This window comes from Furipterus horrens, unplaced genomic scaffold (assembly GCF_987537825.1).
Source record: "Furipterus horrens unplaced genomic scaffold, mFurHor1.1.pri manual_scaffold_11, whole genome shotgun sequence".
Taxonomy (NCBI): Eukaryota; Metazoa; Chordata; class Mammalia; order Chiroptera; family Furipteridae; genus Furipterus; species Furipterus horrens.
The window spans coordinates 77,346,687-77,365,663 of NW_028327181.1; the positions used below are offsets into that span (position 1 = coordinate 77,346,687).

General features: G+C 53.3%; 1 protein-coding gene across 5 annotated transcripts in view; it reads left to right on the plus strand.

Annotated features, from left to right (window-relative positions):
• Positions 1-18,977, plus strand: part of ARHGAP23 (Rho GTPase activating protein 23) — a 69,337-nt gene that overhangs the window by 11,741 nt on the left and 38,619 nt on the right. For 2 of the 5 annotated variants that reach the window (XM_090257212.1, XM_090257217.1), the window contains exons 2-7: positions 14,147-14,308; positions 14,828-14,938; positions 16,783-16,810; positions 17,953-18,048; positions 18,249-18,327; positions 18,491-18,545. In XM_090257212.1, the coding sequence (XP_090113338.1) occupies positions 14,147-14,308; positions 14,828-14,938; positions 16,783-16,810; positions 17,953-18,048; positions 18,249-18,327; positions 18,491-18,545 (531 nt within the window). Of the gene's footprint in view, positions 1-10,338; positions 10,786-14,146; positions 14,309-14,827; positions 14,939-16,782; positions 16,811-17,952; positions 18,049-18,248; positions 18,328-18,490; positions 18,546-18,977 lie in introns of those variants that run through there. The other 3 variants (XM_090257215.1, XM_090257216.1, XM_090257214.1) reach the window with 3 other exon arrangements.

The window sequence follows — 18,977 nt, forward strand, 5'->3', positions numbered from 1 at the left end:
TCAGCCTTCTTGATGCTGGGACAGTGATCTTTCTCACCAGTCTTCTGTCCCGCAGGCCTCAGTGCTCCTGGGGGTTAGCCCAGCATTTCCTACCCAGTATCAGACTGGGGGTGGGGGAAACGGGCCAAGGTAGTAGGTTGCTCTGCTCTTAAATGAGGTAATGAATGTGCAGCATGCCTGCATATAGTAAGGGCTCAACAAATATTAACATTGGGGCTAGGCAAACTGGTGAGGGGTAGGATCTGGGACGAAGGCGATGCCAACTGTCCTGACCACAGACCCCAGCCCAGAAACCCTCTTAGCTCCCTCATGGGCAGGACCCAGGGGAGGTTGTTTGTCCCTGTAGAGCCACCGTTCCCTCCACCCTTTCAGCTGCCCCTGGGGCATCAGGGGCTGGATTAGGGAGAGGTTCAGCTCCTAGGTGGGGTGAAGGGATGACGGGCAGGTTGGGCAGGGCCTGGGTGAGGGGGTGGGTGGTTTCAGGGGTGGGGCTGGGAGCCTCTCTTCACAGAGAACCCCATGTGCCTTGGGGAAGACTTCCGGAATCTGCCAATGCCTGCTCTGGAAGGCGATGTGGTCTCAGCTTGACTAGGACTGTGCTCTCACTTGGGGAAAATAAACAAAAACAACAAACAACAACAGTGGGTGCACCTGTTATCTTTGCCTAGGTGGTCAGACAACAGGGAGAACTTCATAGAGAGAGCCACTCCCAGAGGTCCCCCAGTGTGGAGCTTTCCAGTGTGGAGTCAGAGAATGGATATGATGATTTGGGGGAAGAGTCATGGAAGGCCTGTCTCCAGGAAAGACTGCCCTTAACATGATCTGAGGGGCTCTAGCCTCTCCCCAGTACTCCTAGACCTTCCTAAGTTTCCGTAGTCACTCTGTCCTTCTGCAGGGGACCCTGCTGCCCCGTAGGAGATGGGAAGGGGTAATCCTCGAGTGTGACTGGGGACCCAGGGGCCTGGAGAAAGCGGTGGGGAGAGTCAGGGTGGAAGGAATGAGGGCGCCCTGCCCACTTGGGGCCAGCAGGGGGCTCTCCTGCACGTGGGACCTGCCTGATCTCTGACCCTTCAGTGTTTAGGCATGTTTTTCTTGGAATGTGTGCATGAGAGAGAATGTGAGAATAGGAACTTGCCTCTGTGTGCACACCCTTGTGTGTGTATATGTTAGAGGTGTTTTGTGCTTGAAATAGATGTGTATGCTGTGCGGGATCAGCCCTCAGGAGGCAGGCACCCCACACTTAGCCCAGCTTTTGCTAGGAAAACTCTTCCAAGGTCCATCTGACACCATGGGATGTGACATCCCCCAAGTTTGTGCCCCCATCAGTTCAGACTTTGGGAGATGGCAGGTCCTCATCAATGTCAAGAACCTACTGTATCAAGGTTTAGAATCCCTAGCAACCTGAAAACTCCCCCTGTGCAGGGAGTACTAGGGCCCCAAAGATGAGAATACGGTGTCTCAGAAGGCACAATGGAGAGGTGTGGGAGGGAAAGGTGCTCCAGGCAGGAGGTGTCCAGCTGTCCCGGGTAATCTCTGTGGGCAGGGTCTGCTTCTGGGCCCCAATGGGAGACCCACCTGTTCATTTGTTCCATCTTCTTTCAAGAACATTTTTTTTTTCCATTTAAATTCTCATCTTGCCATTTTTTTATTTTTAAAGTATATTTTATTGATTATGTTGTTACAGTAGTCCCATTTTTTTCCCCTTTGCTCTCCTCTGCCCAGTACCCCTCTTCCTTCCAGCAATCCGACCCCCCATAGTTCATGTCCCTGGGTCGTGCATATAAGTTCTTTGGCTTCATCCTTTCCTGTATTATTCCTAACTTCCCCCTGTCTATTTTGTACCAACCAGTTATTCTTCTTAATCCCTGCACCATTTCTCCATTTCTCCCCCTTCCCTCTCCCAGCTGATAACCCTCCAAATGATCCCCATATCTATGATTCTGTTCCTATTCTGGTTTGCTTAGTTGGATTTTGTTTTTATTTTTTAGATTCAGTTGTTGATAGTTGTGAATGTGTTGTCATTTCAATGTTCATAATTTTGATCTTTTTCTTAAGTAAGTTCCTTTGACATTTCATATAATAATAGCTTGGTGATGATGAATTCCTTTAGCTTTACCTTGTCTGGGAAGCACTTTATCTGCCCTTCCATCCTAAATGATATCTTTGCTGGATAGAGTAATCTTGGTTGTAAGTCCTTGCTTTTCATCATCTTGAATACTTCTTGCCAGCCCCTTCTTGCCTGCAAAGTTTTTTTTGAGAAATCAGCTGATAGTCTTGTAGGCACCCTTTTGTAGGTAACTCTCTGCTTTTCTCTTGCTGCTTTTAAGATTCTCTCTTTATCTTTAACCCTTGGTATTTTAATTATAATGTGTCTTGGTACGGTCCTCTTTGAGTCCAGCTTGTTTGGGACTCTCTGTGCTTCCTGGACTTGTATGTCTATTTCCTTCACCAAATTTGGAGAGTTTTCCTTCATTATTTTTTTACATAAGCTTTCAATTTCTTGCTCTTCCTCTTCTCCTTATGGCACCCCTATGGTTCAGATGTTGACATGTTTAAAGTTGTCCCAGAGGTTCCTAAACCTCGCCTCATTTTTTTCAATTCTTGTTTCCTCCTTCTGTACTGGTTGACTGTTTTCTTCTTCCTTATGTTCCAAATCATTGATTGGAACCCCGGTTTTCTTCCCTTCACCATTGGTTTTGTGTGGATTTTCCTTCATTTCCTTTAGCATAATCTTCACTTCTTCCCTTATGCGTTTGCCATACTTAGGCATATCTGTCAAGCCTGCGAACATCTTTATCACCAGTGTTTTGAACTCTACGTCTGTTAGGTTGGCTATCTCCTCATCTATTAAGGTTGGCTATCTCCTTGTTGCTTAGTTCTCCCACTGGAACCTTGATCTGTTCCCTCTTTTGGGCCATACTTCTCTGTCTCCTCATCTTGACAGGCTCCTGTGTTTGTTTGCCTGTGTGTTTTAGGTAGAGCTGTCACTCCTGTTACGTTGTAAGTGGTGGAGCCTTCGGTAGTCATCAGTATAGGGCAACCCGTTTCACCACATTGTGGCACTGTATGTGGAAGAGGGGTTTGAGAGGGAACAATGCCGCTTGCTCAGCACTTGCCCCTTTTCCAGGCACTTCTCCCATTTCCGTATGGGACTGGTGCCTCTCTAGCTGTTGCCCTGGCCGTCATTCCCAGAGTGGGTGGGTCTGCGGATATTCTAGGAGCATGGGGGCACTTTAAAAACAATGGACTCTGACGAGAGACCAGCAGTTTCTTCCTCCGCCCCAACCCCCACTGGTTTTCACAGTCAGAAGCAATGAGGCTTTATTTTCCCCGGCGCTGGAACCATGAGCTACAGGGTCTGGTCTGGGGCTGGGAGTGCTCCTCAGGTGTCCCTCCCAACTTTTTAAAACATATGACTGCGCTTTCCACCAGCCTGCCACTGCTGCCACCACCACACCTTGTCCTCTCCACCCCTGCTCTACTCCTCCTACCTGTCTGGATGAGTATTTCTTCTTTATATCTTTGTTTGTTGGACTTCCATGCAGCTCTATTTTGTGGAACTTCTGTTGTCTCTAGTTTTGAGGTAGTTGTATTCCTTCTTGGTTGTGGAGGGAAATGCAGCATGTCTGTCTAGGCCTCCATCTTGGCCAGAAATCTGATCTTGCCATTTTTTTATTGTGGTAAAATATACATAACATAAAATATACTGTTTAAAAATATTTTTTTAATCCTCACCCAAGGACATTTTTTCATTGCTTTTAGAGAGAGAGGAAGGGAGAGAAAGAAACATTGATGCAAGAAAGAAGCATCAATTGGTTGCCTTCCATATGCACTTGGACCTGGATGGTACATGCCTGGGACTGGGGACTGAACCTGCAGCCTTTTGGTTACAGGTTGATGCTCCAACAAACTGAGTCACACCAACCAGGGCAAAATGTACTGCTTTTTAAGTGTACAGCTCATTGGTATTAAATACATTCACATTGTGGTGCAACCATCACCACCATCCCTCCACAGAACTTTTTCATCTTCCCAAACTGAAAGGCTCTACCCATTAAACAATAACTTACATTTTGCAGTGCCCCAGCCCTTGGCAGCCACCATTCTGTTTTTTATCTCTATGAATCTAGTTATCTCACTTAAGTAGAGTTGTACAATATTTGTCCTTTTGTGTCTGGCTTATTTCACTGAGCATAATGTCCTCAAGGTTCATCTATCTTGCAGCCTGTGTCAGAATTTCCTTCCTCTTTAAGACTGAATAAAAGTCCATTGTATGTATAGACCACATTTTGTTTATCTGTTCATCTGTTGATGGACATTTGGGTTGTTTCCACCTTTTGGCTTATTAATAATGCTGCTATGAACATGAGCGTACACATAGATTTTGAGTCCCTGCTTTCACCTCTTCGGGCACAGAACGAGGAGTGGAATTGCTATGTTTAATTTTTTGAGGAACCACTATGCTGTTTTTCATAGCAACAGCATTATTTTTGCATCCCCACCAGCAATGCACAAGGGATTCAATTTCTCCACGTTCTCACCATTCACAAATAATCACTGAGAGCTTGCTATGTACAAAGCACTCTAGCAGCACAAATGGATTTCTGAAAATTCAGTATCTGCATCCTTATGAAGCTCTCAGTCTGATGGAGGAGACTCAGGTCATGCCCATGAGCAGTCTCCAATCTGAGGGGAATGACACGGGTCATCACCTCTGGGAGACCCTAGATTGATATGAGGCAAAAATAAACAAACAAACAAGCAATGAATGCTGCTATCAGAGAGCTCCCATTCTGATGGAGAAGGCATAGGCCCTTCCTTCTGGGGAATCCCAGACAGGCCCAGAGACCAGAATGGATACATGGAGAGCATGCATTGAGACAGCAAGGGGCTGCTGAGTGGAGTAAATCAGGGGGTTGGAGAGGGCTTGTGGTGGGCCCCGTCCCACACTGGCCTGCGGTTGCCTAGGCAATGGCCCTGCTGTTTACTTTGTGGCTGGCTCCAGGCTCACCCTTTTCTGCAAGTGCTCATTTCCCACCATGAGGAAAGATGCTCATCTTTAGTCTCCCCTCTCTGAGGAGGGAACTGGATCTCCTGCTGGGAAAGACCCTGCCAGCTTGGCACTTTTGCCAAGTTCCTTGCCTGCTAGGAGCAGACCCCATCCTGGGGGTCTCACGTCTCCCACCCATTCCCTACTCCCAAAGAACCTACAAGACAAGGCTCTGGGCCTGTCCAAGTTCTGCTATGGCAGGAGGGCTCCTGAAGATTCCTTCCTGCTTGGGGCAATTGGGGTGTGTAGGAGCCTGCAGGGGGCTGGCAGAGGGAGTTGGCAGTGATTCCCATGTGAGTGAGTTTACCTGACTCTGTGTAGACCTCCCTAAGTGTCTACATGTGTCACTGTGTCTTTGTGTACATGTGGCTGAGCTGTTTGCATGTCTCAGTGTGAGTGTGGCTGGGTGTGTGAAAATGTGAATATCCAAAAGACAATCAAAACAGCTTGCATTAACCTTGAGAGCATTATGGTAAGTGAAATAAATCAGAGAGAAAAAGACAAATACCATATGATCTCTCTTACATGTGGAATCCTAAAAAAAAACAACCCAAACCAAAACCCCACCAAGCTTAATAGAGGACAGATTGGTCATTGCAGAGGTGAGGAAGGGGGTTGAGGGGAGTAAGGGAGTCAGGGTAAGAGTGTTAGGGGTGTGTGTGGCCAAATGGGTGCAGAGAGTCGAAAGGTACTAACTTCCAGTTCTAAAAGAAGTCATGGGGAGGTAATGTACAGTGTGGTGACTACTGTACATTGCATTGCATATTTGAAATTGCTAAGATAGTAGATCTTAAAAGTTTTCATCACAACAACAACAAAAATTCTGTAACTATGGATGATGATGGATGTTAACCAGATCATTGTGGTGATCATTTCGCAATGTACAAACCCTGAATTATTATGTTGTACCGCTGAAACTAACATAATGTATGCTACTTATATTTCAATAAAAGAGTATTTTTAAAACGGAAAAGAAAAAAGAACAACAACAACAAAAAGCTTGCATTTATTGAATCCCTACTATGTGCCTAGGCTCTGTGCTAAGGACTTTCTCTAATTTCTTTAATTCTTCCAACAACCCATAAGGTGGAAATTAGTGTCACTCTCATTTTATTGGTGAGGAACCAAGGTTCAGAGAGATTAAGTGGCTAGGTCTCACAGCCAGAAAGTGGCAGGGACTCCAGAGCCCATGTGCCCACCCATGGGCCATGCTGCCACTGCAGAACTATAGGGGTTTCTGTGCTACTTGGGATCACCTTGGTTCCTCCTTGAAATGACAATGGGATTTCTGGCATTGAAAGTACTTCCTCCTCCCCTTCCCCGCCCTTCCTTGGCTCTGGCCCAGTTTAAGGGTGGGAGGGGAATGCCACAACCCCCTCAACTCAGGGCAAGCTTGGCCCTGGAAAGGGGAAAGCATGAGTCTGGAGAGACTTGAATCACACCCTGCCCTCGTGACCATTCCAAGTACGGGGTCCCAAGGCTCCCGGTGACGAGGGGTTATCTGCACATTGAGGGTGTTGGGGAAATGCAAGCCTGCTGGGCCAGCTCATCAGCTTGGCTTGTTGGGGCACGTCAGGGCTGCACACAACTGGCGCTGGGAACCAGGCATCTGAATGGGGCAAAAGGGTGGAGGAGGACCGAGGGGGCAGCTGCCCTTGAATGAGGAGACTGGGGCAGGGGTCAGAGGCCCAGGCGTGGGCCGGTGAGATGCCTGGAGTATTGCATTGCCTGCGTGCCTGGGATGGACAGGACCGGCAGTGGATATGCTCTGTCCAGGGGGTGACGTTGTGGGGTAGTTATAGCTCTGTGTTTGGTGGTGTGTGATGGGTGTATGTGTGGGACCAGCTGAAGCTTCCTAAGTGCCAGATCATTCTCGGAGTGGGGAGTCTACTTTTTGTGGTTTGGGGCCTACTTTCCTGGAGGAAAACCAGAAGGAAAAGCAGGCAGATTGACCCGAAGCCCCTCTCTCTCACTTCCTGAATCACTGGCCCTTCCAAGCTATCAGTTTCCCTCCTCAAATCCCCAGGCCCTTGGGCCCCAGGATACTTTCCTCTTCCCCAGTTCCTGATTGTCAGGCTGGCCCCTGCAGCCTTCTGCTCCTCCAGCCTAGGCCACCTCTTGTTCAAGGGCTCTGATTCCACCCTCAAACAAACTGTTCCCTTCCAGGGAGAAGAGATCCAAACCCCTGATAAAGGGCCCCCCTTGATATGTAAGAGTCTCCTTTTGTTCTGGGCAAAGGCAGCTGGCTAGGGCTTGAATCTGAAACTTGGAGACCCCTAAGGTTTCAGGAGCTGGAGCGCTAATAGTACCCTAAGTGTCCTGAGGACAAGGTCTGCTCTTGTCTTATTCTCAAAGGGCTGCAGGCCCTGGCACAGCACCTGGCCCACAGCAGGCACTCAAGACGCGGTTGTGGAGAGGATAAATGAGAGGGAGGTGGGAAAAAGATCTGATTTAGGCTTTAGAACCCTGGGATCTGGACCCAGCTTTGTAAAACTGAGGCTCGGAACCAGTCACTTGTGCTCTTTTGAGCCTCAGTTTCTACAACTGAAAAGTGGATATAAAAATGACACCTGGACATCCAGTTCTTAGGGTGAGGGTCAAATGAGATAAAGTGAAAGTGCTTTGAAACCGTAAAGGATGATAATCTCATTTGGAGAGAAGAAAACTAGATGCCCTCACCTTGGGGATACAGCTCCCAAGACCTGTTCCGAGGACCCCTGGAAGATAAGGCTGAATGGATTTTGCAAGCTGGTCAAACTAGAGGATGATGGGAGGAACTGCTCAGCTGGGTAATTCCTGATTTGGGGGGAGGAAGCTGGGGTGGGTGTACGGAAGGAGGACTCACACTAGACAGGAAAGCTTGGAATAGAATCTCAGCTACGCCTGGTATTTCCCAGCCCTTGCCCCCTCCCCCACTGCCCTCTGGGGCCCACCCCACATTCCTTTCCCAGAGGAAATGGGGGAAGGGGCTGAGAGGCTCCCCAGGCCTGGAGGATCATTTACTCAAACTACGTACAACCTTGGACCCTACTTTGTACACCCCCTTCCTGATGTCCCTGTAGAAGCAGCTGGGGTTTAAGGGGGAGGGGTGGGGAATGTGTGGGTTTGTGTTGGACGAGGCTGTTACCTTCTTTGCTAGGTCTTGCTGCCCCTGCCCAGTTAGAGGGCAGGAAAGAGACATTATCTACGGCACATCACTTCCCAGGTGTCTGCAACCCTGGACACAGAACCCCCAAGGGTTGGTCCAGACACACAACAGCATCTATTGGTCATGAGAGGCTCCCTGGGGCATGAGCAGAGAGAGTCACTCCATTTCCTCAGAACCAGGGACTGGACTTACAGCAAGAAGAAAGGAAGTTAGGTATCTAGAAGGACTTACAGACTGCTTGCTGGGAGAACAGGCCAGACTCTGATCGAGGACATCCCTGTGGCCATTGGCCTCTGCCTGGGGCCACAGAGTCTGACATGGCTGAGCACATCTTCGTGCTTCCAGCAGGAGGGGGCTGACCCAGAATCTTTGGTTTTCTAGTGACTAAGGAACAGTGGAGGGTGCTGATGGAGATGTCATGAGTTCTGCACCCTTGACTGTGGTCCTTTCCTGCTCTGCCCCTAAGCCCTCCTGACTCAGCGCTGGTGGCAGCCTCCCTCTTCCCGTCTGGCTTCCGCCAGGGTGGGGGTGGGGGTCCAGCTCCCGCACAGGGGGCCCTGCAAGCAGCAAACAGGAAACAGGAGAACAAAACCGCTCCCTGGCCCCCACATGCCTCACCCTCACCCTTCCTCCTCTCTTCCTTCTCCCTCACTCCTGCCCACCCCATGGTCCTCTATTTCTCCTCCCTCTGCTGCGGGGACCCCTCTCCTCTCGTTCCCCTCCATGTCACTCCCCTCCGTCCCACAGGGTCCACCATCAGGGCTGTCCTTCCAATGGGATTAGGGAGCCAACTCTTCTGCTCTGTTCTCCCTTGGGTGGCTGCCAGCAAGGGCCTAATGCTAGGATCCTTTCTCCCCAAACTCCTAGATTTGGAAGCAGGGTTTGGCTGGAGCTGCATTCACCACCCCAACCCAGTCTCCCTTCCCTAGCTGCTGGCTAGAATTTGGGAATAAGATCCAAGGTTGGAGTGAGGGGTTCTGGGCTTGGAGTCCCAGTGATACCATAACAAGCTGTGTGCTCTTGAGCCTCAGTTTCCTTCTCCGAAAACTGGGTCATAGCAGTGGCCCGAGGCCACAGCGAGGGGCTGTGGTGAGAAACACACTGTTTGTGAACAGTCGAGTGGGATAGAAATGGTGGTGATAGTCACATACCTACTAGCCAAGGCCTCAGCCAGCCTCACCTGGGAAGGGGCCTGAGAAGGGAGAGAGCCAGGAAGGGGAGGAGGGCAGGGTCTGCCATCCACTTGGGTTTCCTGTCTGACTCACGTGCGAGGGTGGTGTGGGGGCCATCTTGGAACCCATTGTCAGCTTGGTGGTGGCCCCTCTGGACAGAGTGAATGGGCAGTGGGTCTTGGTGAAGAGGGGCAGTCACACTTCCCCACAGTGATGGCGGGGACTCCACCTGTAGCCTTAGGGTTTATCTGGTATGGGGTATTATGAGAGGGAGTGTTGCTTTCTGTGCCAGGCAGTGTGTGTGTGTAGTGGGTGTGTTGGGTGGTACATGCATATCATCTGCCACCGAGGGGATTGTGAGTATCTCTGTGAGATATGTATAGAGTATATGGGTGGTGATGTGGGGAGTGTCTGGTGTGCTTTTAGGCCAAAGTGGGTACGTTTGCAAATGTGTCTCTGTAGGATGTGTGGGCCATATATGTATGGGAGGGTGTCCAGAGTGTGTGCTTAATGAATGGAGTCCATACGCAATCTGTATGTCAGAGGAATAGTGTGTTGATGTGTGTTTCTGTGGAGTATGTGAAAGAGGAAGAGTGAGTGAACGTGTGTGTGTTTGTGTGTGGCTGGATGTGTGTGTGGTGCACGTCTGTATTAGGTGGGTAGGGTGTGTGTTTATGTGTATGCACCTATGTGAGGGACATGTGTACACATGTGAATGTGTGTTTCTCTGGGCGCGGGAAGCCGGGTGCGGTGTGTGCAGGCGGGGTACGGTGTGAGTTTTGTGTGGGTGGGAGGCTGAAGAGGCTGTGTACGCGCGTGCCTGTGCAGGGGCGCTGTGTGTGTGTTTGTGTGTGTGAGTGTGTGGGCTGGGGCGGCCTTGGACAGGGGCCGCCCCGGAGGGGGAGGTGTCTGCTCTGCGCGACTCGCTGGCGTGTCCGGACTCCGCGCCTTCAGCCGAGTGGAGCGGGAGGCGCGGAGACGCTCCAGCCGTCCTGCCGCCGTCCGCGCGGGCAGGTCGTCCCTTCGGGGCCCCCGGGCCCCGGGCCCGTGGCTCTGGGGGGCGGGCGGGGACCCCTGGGGCCCGTCTGCCGTTGGGAGGGCCAAGGACGCCGCCCGCTGGGCGCCGAGGAGTGGCCGTGTTCCCGTGTGCGGCGCGCCCCGCTCCGGAAGCCGGGCCCTTGGCGCGGTGGGGCCGAAGCGGCCGGTGGGGCTGGAGTGGCCGGCAGGGCCAGGGGCCCCCGCCGGCGGCGGCGCTGGTCGGCAGCGCTGTGTGGCGCTTGGACCGCGCGGGGGCAGGGGGCTGGCACTGGGAGCGCGCCGTCGGTGTGGACTGCAGTGCCCCGGAGCCGCGCTGCCTCTGGCTGCCCTACCTCAGTCACAGCGACTGCCACGCGGCCGGGTCGCGGTGGGCCAGGGTGAGCGCCGAGGGAGTCGGGGACATGGGCAGGGGCCTGGGCAGGCCTCGTGGGGAGGTGGGGGAGAGGTTCTGGACCACCAGCTCCATGGGGTCTTTGAGCTATGTGTGCCCTGCTTTCTGGGACCAGTGCCCTAGAGTGGGGAGTGAGTGAGGAGCTGGAGAAAGGCCAGTGAGGGGGGTGGGATTGTGGCTGAGAGCTTTTCCAGGGGTGCTGGATGACAAACCCCAGTCTGGGTGATGGCCTCCAGTGGGCTCAAGCCTTCTGGTTTACAGGCGGTGTAAGGATGGGGGCAACCAGGGTTGTTTGAAGAGCTGCTGGGGCATCTAGGATCCTGGGGACTTTGGGCTGGCAGGGACCTTGAGCCAGAGGCAGGCAGGAGTACCACTAAATGGAGTGGCGGCACCACTCTGTCCTCCCTTTGGTAGTAGACCTGGGCATACAAGGGTTTTCTAGTGGGCAAAGGAGACTGATGTGACAGAATGGGCCCCAGCAGGTGGTGAGTGATCTGTGGGTGAAGACTGACAGGGCAGGAATGGGGAGGTGGGGGCAGTGATTCTGATGTTGGGGATCAACCAGGCTGGTAGAGTGTGAGTCATAGTGGGCACCCTGCCCAGCATGAATGTTGTGCTCCCTGTAATGACCTCTTTATGCTCCTGGGGGGAGAAGGACTCCTGCATTCTAGTTCCTGGTTTTGCCAGCCCACCACGTGTCCAGCTGCGTCTAATCTGTGGCCCTGGGGCCGTCCAGGCTATCACCATTGATTCTTCTAGAATCAGTTGGCATTTCTGGCTGTCTCCTTCTTTCCTAACATGAAGGTGGGAACGTTTGGAAATAGCTCTGGGCAGGAGAGCATTACTCAGTTACATCCTGTGCCTCCCCTGCGCCTCTCCCCCTGTGTCCCCTGGTCTCCCTGCCTGCCTCAGAGAGCAGAGCTGGGGGCATGTGTGAGCGGTACCCTTCCCAGTCTAATCACCTTTCTAGTTCTCATTGCTGGCTCCTCTGTGCCTGCATCTGTCACCTTCCTCCCCATCAAGGTAAGAGCAAGACCCCAGTATTTTCCCAGGTCGGATGGAGGGGAGGAGAGGAAACAAACCTATGTAACAGCATAGAAAGACTGAGGTTCAACCGAAGGGAGAAAGCTTCCTACAGTGGGGCTGCCAGGCATGGCTGTTGATGGGGCCGTGGTGTCCCTGCTTCAGGCAAGAGTGTGTTAGCTGTGGCAGGAAGATTACCACACTGACATTCTCAAAAGCCTAGTTGGAAAGGATGGGGGAAGGGAAACTGGAAAGAAGGAAAAGGGAGAGACTGCGATAAGATTGGGGGTGCCAGCAGTGCCTGGGTGATGAGGGGCCCTGAGAGGAGAAGGCATGCATGCCTACTGCCCTGGGCGACAGGCAGGCCCCCCAGAGGGCGGCACTCCCCAGGCAGCTGGCAGCTCTAGGCAGGATGTGTGCTAGGGGAGGAGTGGGGGGGCATGCGGGGACCTGTCTTAGCTACTTCTCGTCACTGGGGCAGCTGGTGGCTTAAACCTTATTCCAGGACACCAGCAAAACAATGGCCCTGCAAACAGCCTAAGCAATGAGCCTGGGTTGAGGGTGTGCAGGGGGTGCTGCCCACACTGGAGAAGAGCTGGGGCTTCTGGAAGGAGGGGGCAGTGAAGGGTCGCCTGAGGCCGTCTCTCTCCCTGATCAGTTCATTGCCAGGTAAGCAGAGATAGGAAATCTGAGGGATTTCAGACCTCAGCAGAATTCCCAGAGAATTTTCTCCTCTGGGCTCCTCAGACCCCCATGGGACTGTGGGTCTAAGTGGGAGAGTCCAGGCTATCACCATAAATGAAAGGAACTGAGGGACCATTACTGGACCTCGGCCCCCATGCCAGAATCCCAGCTAAGATCTTCTGGACTGTGGACCGTCCAGCTTTTGCTTGAACCCTTGCAAGGAAAACTGGGCAGTTTTCCAGATGTACATGTTAGAATGGTCACCTTGGCCCGGAACATCACTCATCCTTTTTCTATCTCCCACCTGGCTGTGTGCCCTGAAGGCAGCCTACTGCCTCTGTCATATTTTTCTTTAATCTTTCCAACCCCACTAGAATTCCCTAGCATGGCGCTGGGCATAGGGCAAGCTTCCTGCCACCAGATGTGTGAACAGGAGGTGGGATGGATACATGATGGAACTTCTTTTATCAGTACATTTGAGTGGCAAATTTGAGCTTTCTCCAGCTATTAGACGGGGAAGTAAGGGAGACTTAAGAATAAAGTGGGAGCTCCTCACCCCAGAATTGATGGTCTCCTCTTTGCTTCCAGCCTCTCCTTTCTTTCTGGTGCCAAGGAGGAATGAGGGGGTTGAGGACCGTGTAGGGTGGGGATGAAGGAGCTCCTTGTCCTCTGAGGGGTTAGGTCAGGCTGCCTGAAGTGGGGGGTGGTGAAGAGCCCTCAAGGAAGTCCTGGCTTTTCACTAGGCTTCCCGCCCTTGGCTCTCATCTTATCCAGTCTGCCCTCTGACACCCTCCTGTCACTCACTCTCTCTCTTTGTGTCCAAGCAGGGAACCTTCCCTCAGATACTGTCCATCTTCTTCTCCCTCTTGCCCCAGAAACAGTCCTGTGTGTCCCCAAACCCTCGTCTTCAGTCACCCTCTGCCATGTCATCCTGGGCAATCCCAAGTATTCCAGCAGGCTGGCCAGAGGGCAGCAAAGTGTTCCCTGACCCTCACCTGGCTTCTCACTCAGTGACTGTGAACCATCCAGGCCTCTGGGCTGGGCTCCTGAGCCTCAGGAAGTCCCTTCAGGTGTCTGATGTCCAATCTGCTCCCTCGAGGCTCTTAGTGCCCCTCTTGTTCCAGCTGTTGCTCCTGGAGGGTGTGTGTGGGCCAGTCCGTCTGTGTATATGTATGTATGTGTGGCATGTGCTGTGTGTGAGATTGATCATGAGCAATTGTGTGTACACATGTCTGCGTGTCCACATAAGAGCACATGTATGAGCTCATCTGTGTGCACTTTGCATGTGAGTATGCTTGTCTGAGTGTCGTGTGTGTCCAGTGCCTGGCACATAGTAGGTGCTCAGTGAATGTCTGGTGAACTGAACTGAATCAACACCTGGCTCACTGCAGTGAGTTGTCTCCTTGGAGGCAAAGGTGTCATGAGGGGAGTGAGGGGAAGGAAAGAGGGAAGAAGCTTTTGGGCCGATGAGGGTGGGAGAGGAAGGAAGGGCTGAGGAGGGAGTCAGGGGCAGAGGAGGGTATCTGGAACCCCATGGACCCCGTTCAGTCCCTTTCAGGTGCTCTGGGCTGCAGGAGGCAGTGTGCAGACTCGGAACTGTGGGCCACATGGCTGCTCACCTGTCTCCCTGTGCTTTACAGCCACCACTGGGCCCGAGAGATGGGTGCTCTCCTGGGCGCCCCCTCCCCTGGCAGGGGTCCCGGACACTGCTGCTGCACAAAAGCCCCCAGGATGGGTTTGGCTTCACCCTGCGCCACTTCATCGTGTACCCGCCCGAGTCCTCCGTGCACTGCGGCCCGAAGGTACGCCCAGCTCACCCCTTGCCCTGGCCCTTCATGAGGAAGCCTCAATGCAGGCGAGGAGATTGCTTTGTACCGTTCCCTTCCTCACAGTCCTTTCTCTGTGGCCTGGGTCATTTTGATCTTTGCAGGTGGGAGGGGTGGCTGGTTCAGTACGGGACACCTGGAGGTGAGGGAGCCAGGATGCTCGCTTACACTTCAGGCTCTTGGTCCCTGGGAGCTGAACAGCCTGCTCAGAGAGAGGCAGTCCTGGGACCCGTTGTCCACTGGCCACTTCTGAGCTGGGTCTGCTGCTCCCTCTTAGCCTGAGCTCTCAGTGAGTCTGGCCTAACATGCCTCTGGAACCCCTCCCGGAGCAGCCCAGGTCCATGCTGACCTCAGTTCCGTGTGCGGGAGAGAACCCTGGGCTGGGATGAAGGAGACCCAGGTTCGAGCCCCGGTACAAGTCCTGACTCACTGTGGGTCTCTGGGCTTCATTCCTCCTGCCGTAACCTGAGGGCATTTCTCTGCTTGACCCCTAAGGACTCTTCCAGCCCCCATATAAATGTCAAGCTCCCTGAGTCCAGGAACCAGGGCTGCTCAGCCCAACCCACAGTGTCAACTTGGGCCGAGGGGACCCCGAAAGTGAAGCAGGTATGCAGGAAGACATGAGGGGCCCTAGGCAAGAACCAGGGCTTCCCCAGGAGAGCCCTGCTCCCTCCCCAAGTCTCTCCCAGAAGAGGAGGAGAAAGATCTATTTTGGAGTCAATAAACCCGTTTCTCCCCTTCCCCCACTGCCTGCACAGCTGCTGAGGGCTCTCCCTTAGAGACCTTGGTCCCACTTGCTAGAAAACTGAGGCATTGGATTTCACTGCCTGTGTTTGTGCACTTGCACAGCTTTATGTGGGCACATGTGCACACACAGTATGCTGATCATGTACACACATGTGTGCATATTGGTATCTGTAAATGCACATGATGTGTACATGGCTGTGCAACTCTCCTAGCTGTGTTCGAATCTGAGGGGAGCGGGCTGCATATACTCTTCTCACTGACTGCCGCTATGCTTCTGAGTGTAAGTGGGGGCTGATGGTGTGAGGGAGGGGCACTGCCCCACCCCTTGACACCTGAGGACACAAGCTCCCTTGTTCCCAGGAACCTTCAGTTCTTCCCCTCTTTTCCAGAATGCCCCTCCTTCCTGGCCCCGGCCAACTTCTCTCGGGGGTCCTTGCTGAGGGGTGACAAGGGCAAAAGCAGCCTGAGTAGTCTAGGCTGGGTGGTGGACCTGTCTCTGAGAGACCTGGCTCACATAGGGCATTGGCAGACTCCAGGGCGGGATAAGCCAGGGACAGGCTCCATTCCCTTTCCAGAACCTGCCCAGGACTGGGAACCTGCAGGGAGCTCAGCCATCTAGACGCATCTGTCTGCCTCTGCCACCCGCTCCCTGCGCTGTCAGCTCATATCAGTGGGCACAAGAGGGGTAGGGCAGACAGACTCTCCAGCAGTGCCCAGAGGCCTTTCTGTCCTGGCTGGTGTGCCAGTCTTAGGTTCCAGCCACAGCTCTGCTACTGGGTCTCTGAGTGGCCCTGGACAAGTCATCTGTAAAATGGATGATCTCTGGAGAGGGTCAGACAAGATGATACCAAAGGTCTGATCCTGCTCTAAAATGCCACGTCCTGCTGGCCCATCTTGTCTCTGCACTTCTCCTTTCATTTCTATTTCCTCCCCAAATCCAGTGCCCTTCCCCTCACCAGGACGATCCCAGAGGCCTTCCTAATGGGTCCCCTTAACTCAATTTCTTAGCCCTGCACCTAGATGCCAGAATCCTCTTCTCTAACTGGGATTTCCACATCTACTCTCTCCCACTTGAGAACCATCACTGGCTCCGTCTTTCTGTCATTTCAAACTTGAATGCTTTAGTCTGACTTCTGTGGCTTGCTGGTGTTGACCTTTCTTCTTCACTTCAGCTGATTCAGTCCTACATATTTTTGCTTATTTCTGATATTAAGTGCCTACACACTCCACTCCCCTCCCCCAGAAGGCCTTCTCCTGGGCCTTAAAATACCCTCCCCCAGCGGGACACTCATCAGGCCTTCCCCTCCCATTCTCTAAGAACTGATAGCCACTGTTAGCACTTGCCACGTCTGCTTATCTATGTCTGTCTGGGTTCTCTGTGTTAGTATGTTTGGTTCGGGCTCCCCAGGGGAAGAGGTCATGGGTCCCCCATTGGATTGGGGCTTTCAGATAGCTGAGATGTTGACATGGTGAGATCAGCATGAGAGAGAGCTCATGTCATTGGGGAATCAGGTCTGGGACTTGATGCCCCCATAGACACCCCGCCTGCCCCCTCCAGGCGCTGGGCTATTGGAAGAAGATAAGAGGGTAGGCTGTTGGGTGAGGGAGGTTGAGGGGGCCCACCCGCCTGGGTGGGGCTGGGCCTCCCTCTGTGTTGCTGAGAGCTGGACTGCAGGCCCACACCCACCTCTCTCTTCCTGCAGGAGGAAGAGAATGGAGGCCGAGGAGGAGGTAAGGGGTGGTGAGGAGTGGTGAGGGGTGGGTGCCTGGGACTCATCCTCCAGCTCCTGTTTCTCTCCCCATCCCCCAAGTCAGCCTGGGTTTTGCTGTGCCCCTCGGCCTTGTCTGCTGTTCCTGTCTTTGCTCTTCTCTGCGTGGCCATTCTGGACATCTGCTTACTCTCCCTCTACCTTCCCTTTCCTTCCTCACATTGGTCTCCCTCTGGGCCTTGCCACTGCACAGGCGAGGTGGCACTCTGGGGAGCGGGTGGGTCTCTACGCCCTGACTCCTGCCCTGGGGTTACTCCCAGCCTAGACCGAGGTACACACAGGGGCCGCAGGGCCCGGCGGCTGCTGCGGGGTGCAGCTGACCAAGGGCTGTCCCTGCGGATATGAGCCTACATCTCTGGATGTCACCCTTGCTATTTCAAAGGATCCCTCACTTGCACCCAGGCTCCCCAGGGTGTTCAAGGCAGAATTCCTTGAATAGGCAGCCTTCTTTCTTCTCTGTTCCTGGGGTCTCTGCTGGGAAGACATAGGGATACTGTCTTTCTGAGTGCCCATGATAGAGGCCTGTGGTGGGGGAGGAGCCAGCTGGCCTAGAACAGGCCCATTTATCTGACGGTGACAGCAGCAGAAGAGTATGGCTTGGGTGCAGTGTGATGTCGGAGGTGTGGGTGTTGGGTGTCTGTGGGCTGCAGGGCCTTTCCGCAGCTCCCCCTGGTCTGTGGGTGTGGGCCTTCTCTGTGTATGGGAGTGTCTCTCCCTGCTGGTATATCTGCAGGGCGTGATACAGCCTCTTTTATGTTACCCTTTCCTTTGCTTTGTGACTTGTGTATGTGTGTGTGTGTGGGTGTGTGTGGGTGTCTATCTGTCCCGCTAGACAGTGAGTTAAGAAGGGGAAGAACCATGTCTCTCTGCCCTTTTTAGCCTGCTGTCTGGCACAGTGCTTGGATACATAAGGAGCAGCTCTGCATCTGTGTAGGCTTTTGTTCTCCCAGGAGTGTGTCTTCCTGTCTGATCCTGTGCATCTGTGCCCCTTTGAATGTGTGGATCTCTGTTTGTCTGTATGAGTGTATGTCCTCCGTGTGTGTAGCTGTGCATGGGTGTGACCTTCAGCAGGTCCCCCCAGTTAACCTGGCTGATGCTCACCAGGACCCTCCCCCCGGCACCGCCTGGAGCCCATGGATACCATCTTTGTCAAGAATGTGAAGGATGAAGGCCCTGCCCATAGGGCGGGGCTTCGCACAGGTGAGCTGTCCCAGTTATCAAGCTCATTGCACCCCTCTGGGTCTCTTCTCCTGACCTTCTGGTTAGGATGGAATTCTTGGACCCAGGTGTTAGGAAGGCTGCTGTCACCTGCTGTCATCCATTCTGGGTACAGGGGTTCCTAGGTGGGACCATTGACATACCTTGGCCTGCTCACACTTGGCCCTGCCCCTCATCCCCAGGAGATCGGCTGGTGAAGGTGAATGGGGAGAGCGTCATTGGGAAGACTTATTCCCAGGTCATAGCTCTGATCCAGAACAGGTGAGCACCCTCTGCCTCTCCTCTCCGATAATAGCTTCTGCTTGGTCACTGAGTCCCTGCACACCCCATCCCCTTGGCCCTAGGGGTGCCCTGACAACCAGGATCCCTGTTCTCCCAGACCCTGTTGCCTCAGCTGGGCCTGACCTCCGCCCTCTCTCTATAGTGATGATACTCTGGAGCTCTCCATCATGCCCAAGGATGAGGACATCCTCCAGCTGGTGAGTCCTGCCTTGCACTCTGAGGTAGAGGATCCCTGGGGCTTGGGGGGCAGGGTATAGCCTTTCTCCTTGGGCCTCCCTTCTGCGTCTGCCCCTCTTGGAAGTAGAGAAGAGAGGGGAGGGGGCAGCACTGGCCTGGCATTGCCCAATTGGGGATGCCAGGCCCATCCCTGGGCTGGGACTGGTTGTTGCTTCATTCAGGGCTGCCCTGTGTTGGGGGAGAGGGAGGCACCGGCCTTGGCAGACAGGACTCCTGCCAGGATATCTGGAAGGAGGGTGACCCAGCGGCCCTGCCAGACTGGCACGTTCTTGTTAGGAAGGCTGCTGTCACCTGCTGTCATCCAGTCTGGTTCTTGTTGGCTCCCGTGAGATGCCTATTACTCACACCTTCTCCCTGACCCAAGTGAGTGTGTCTCCTGAAGTTGTGTCCAC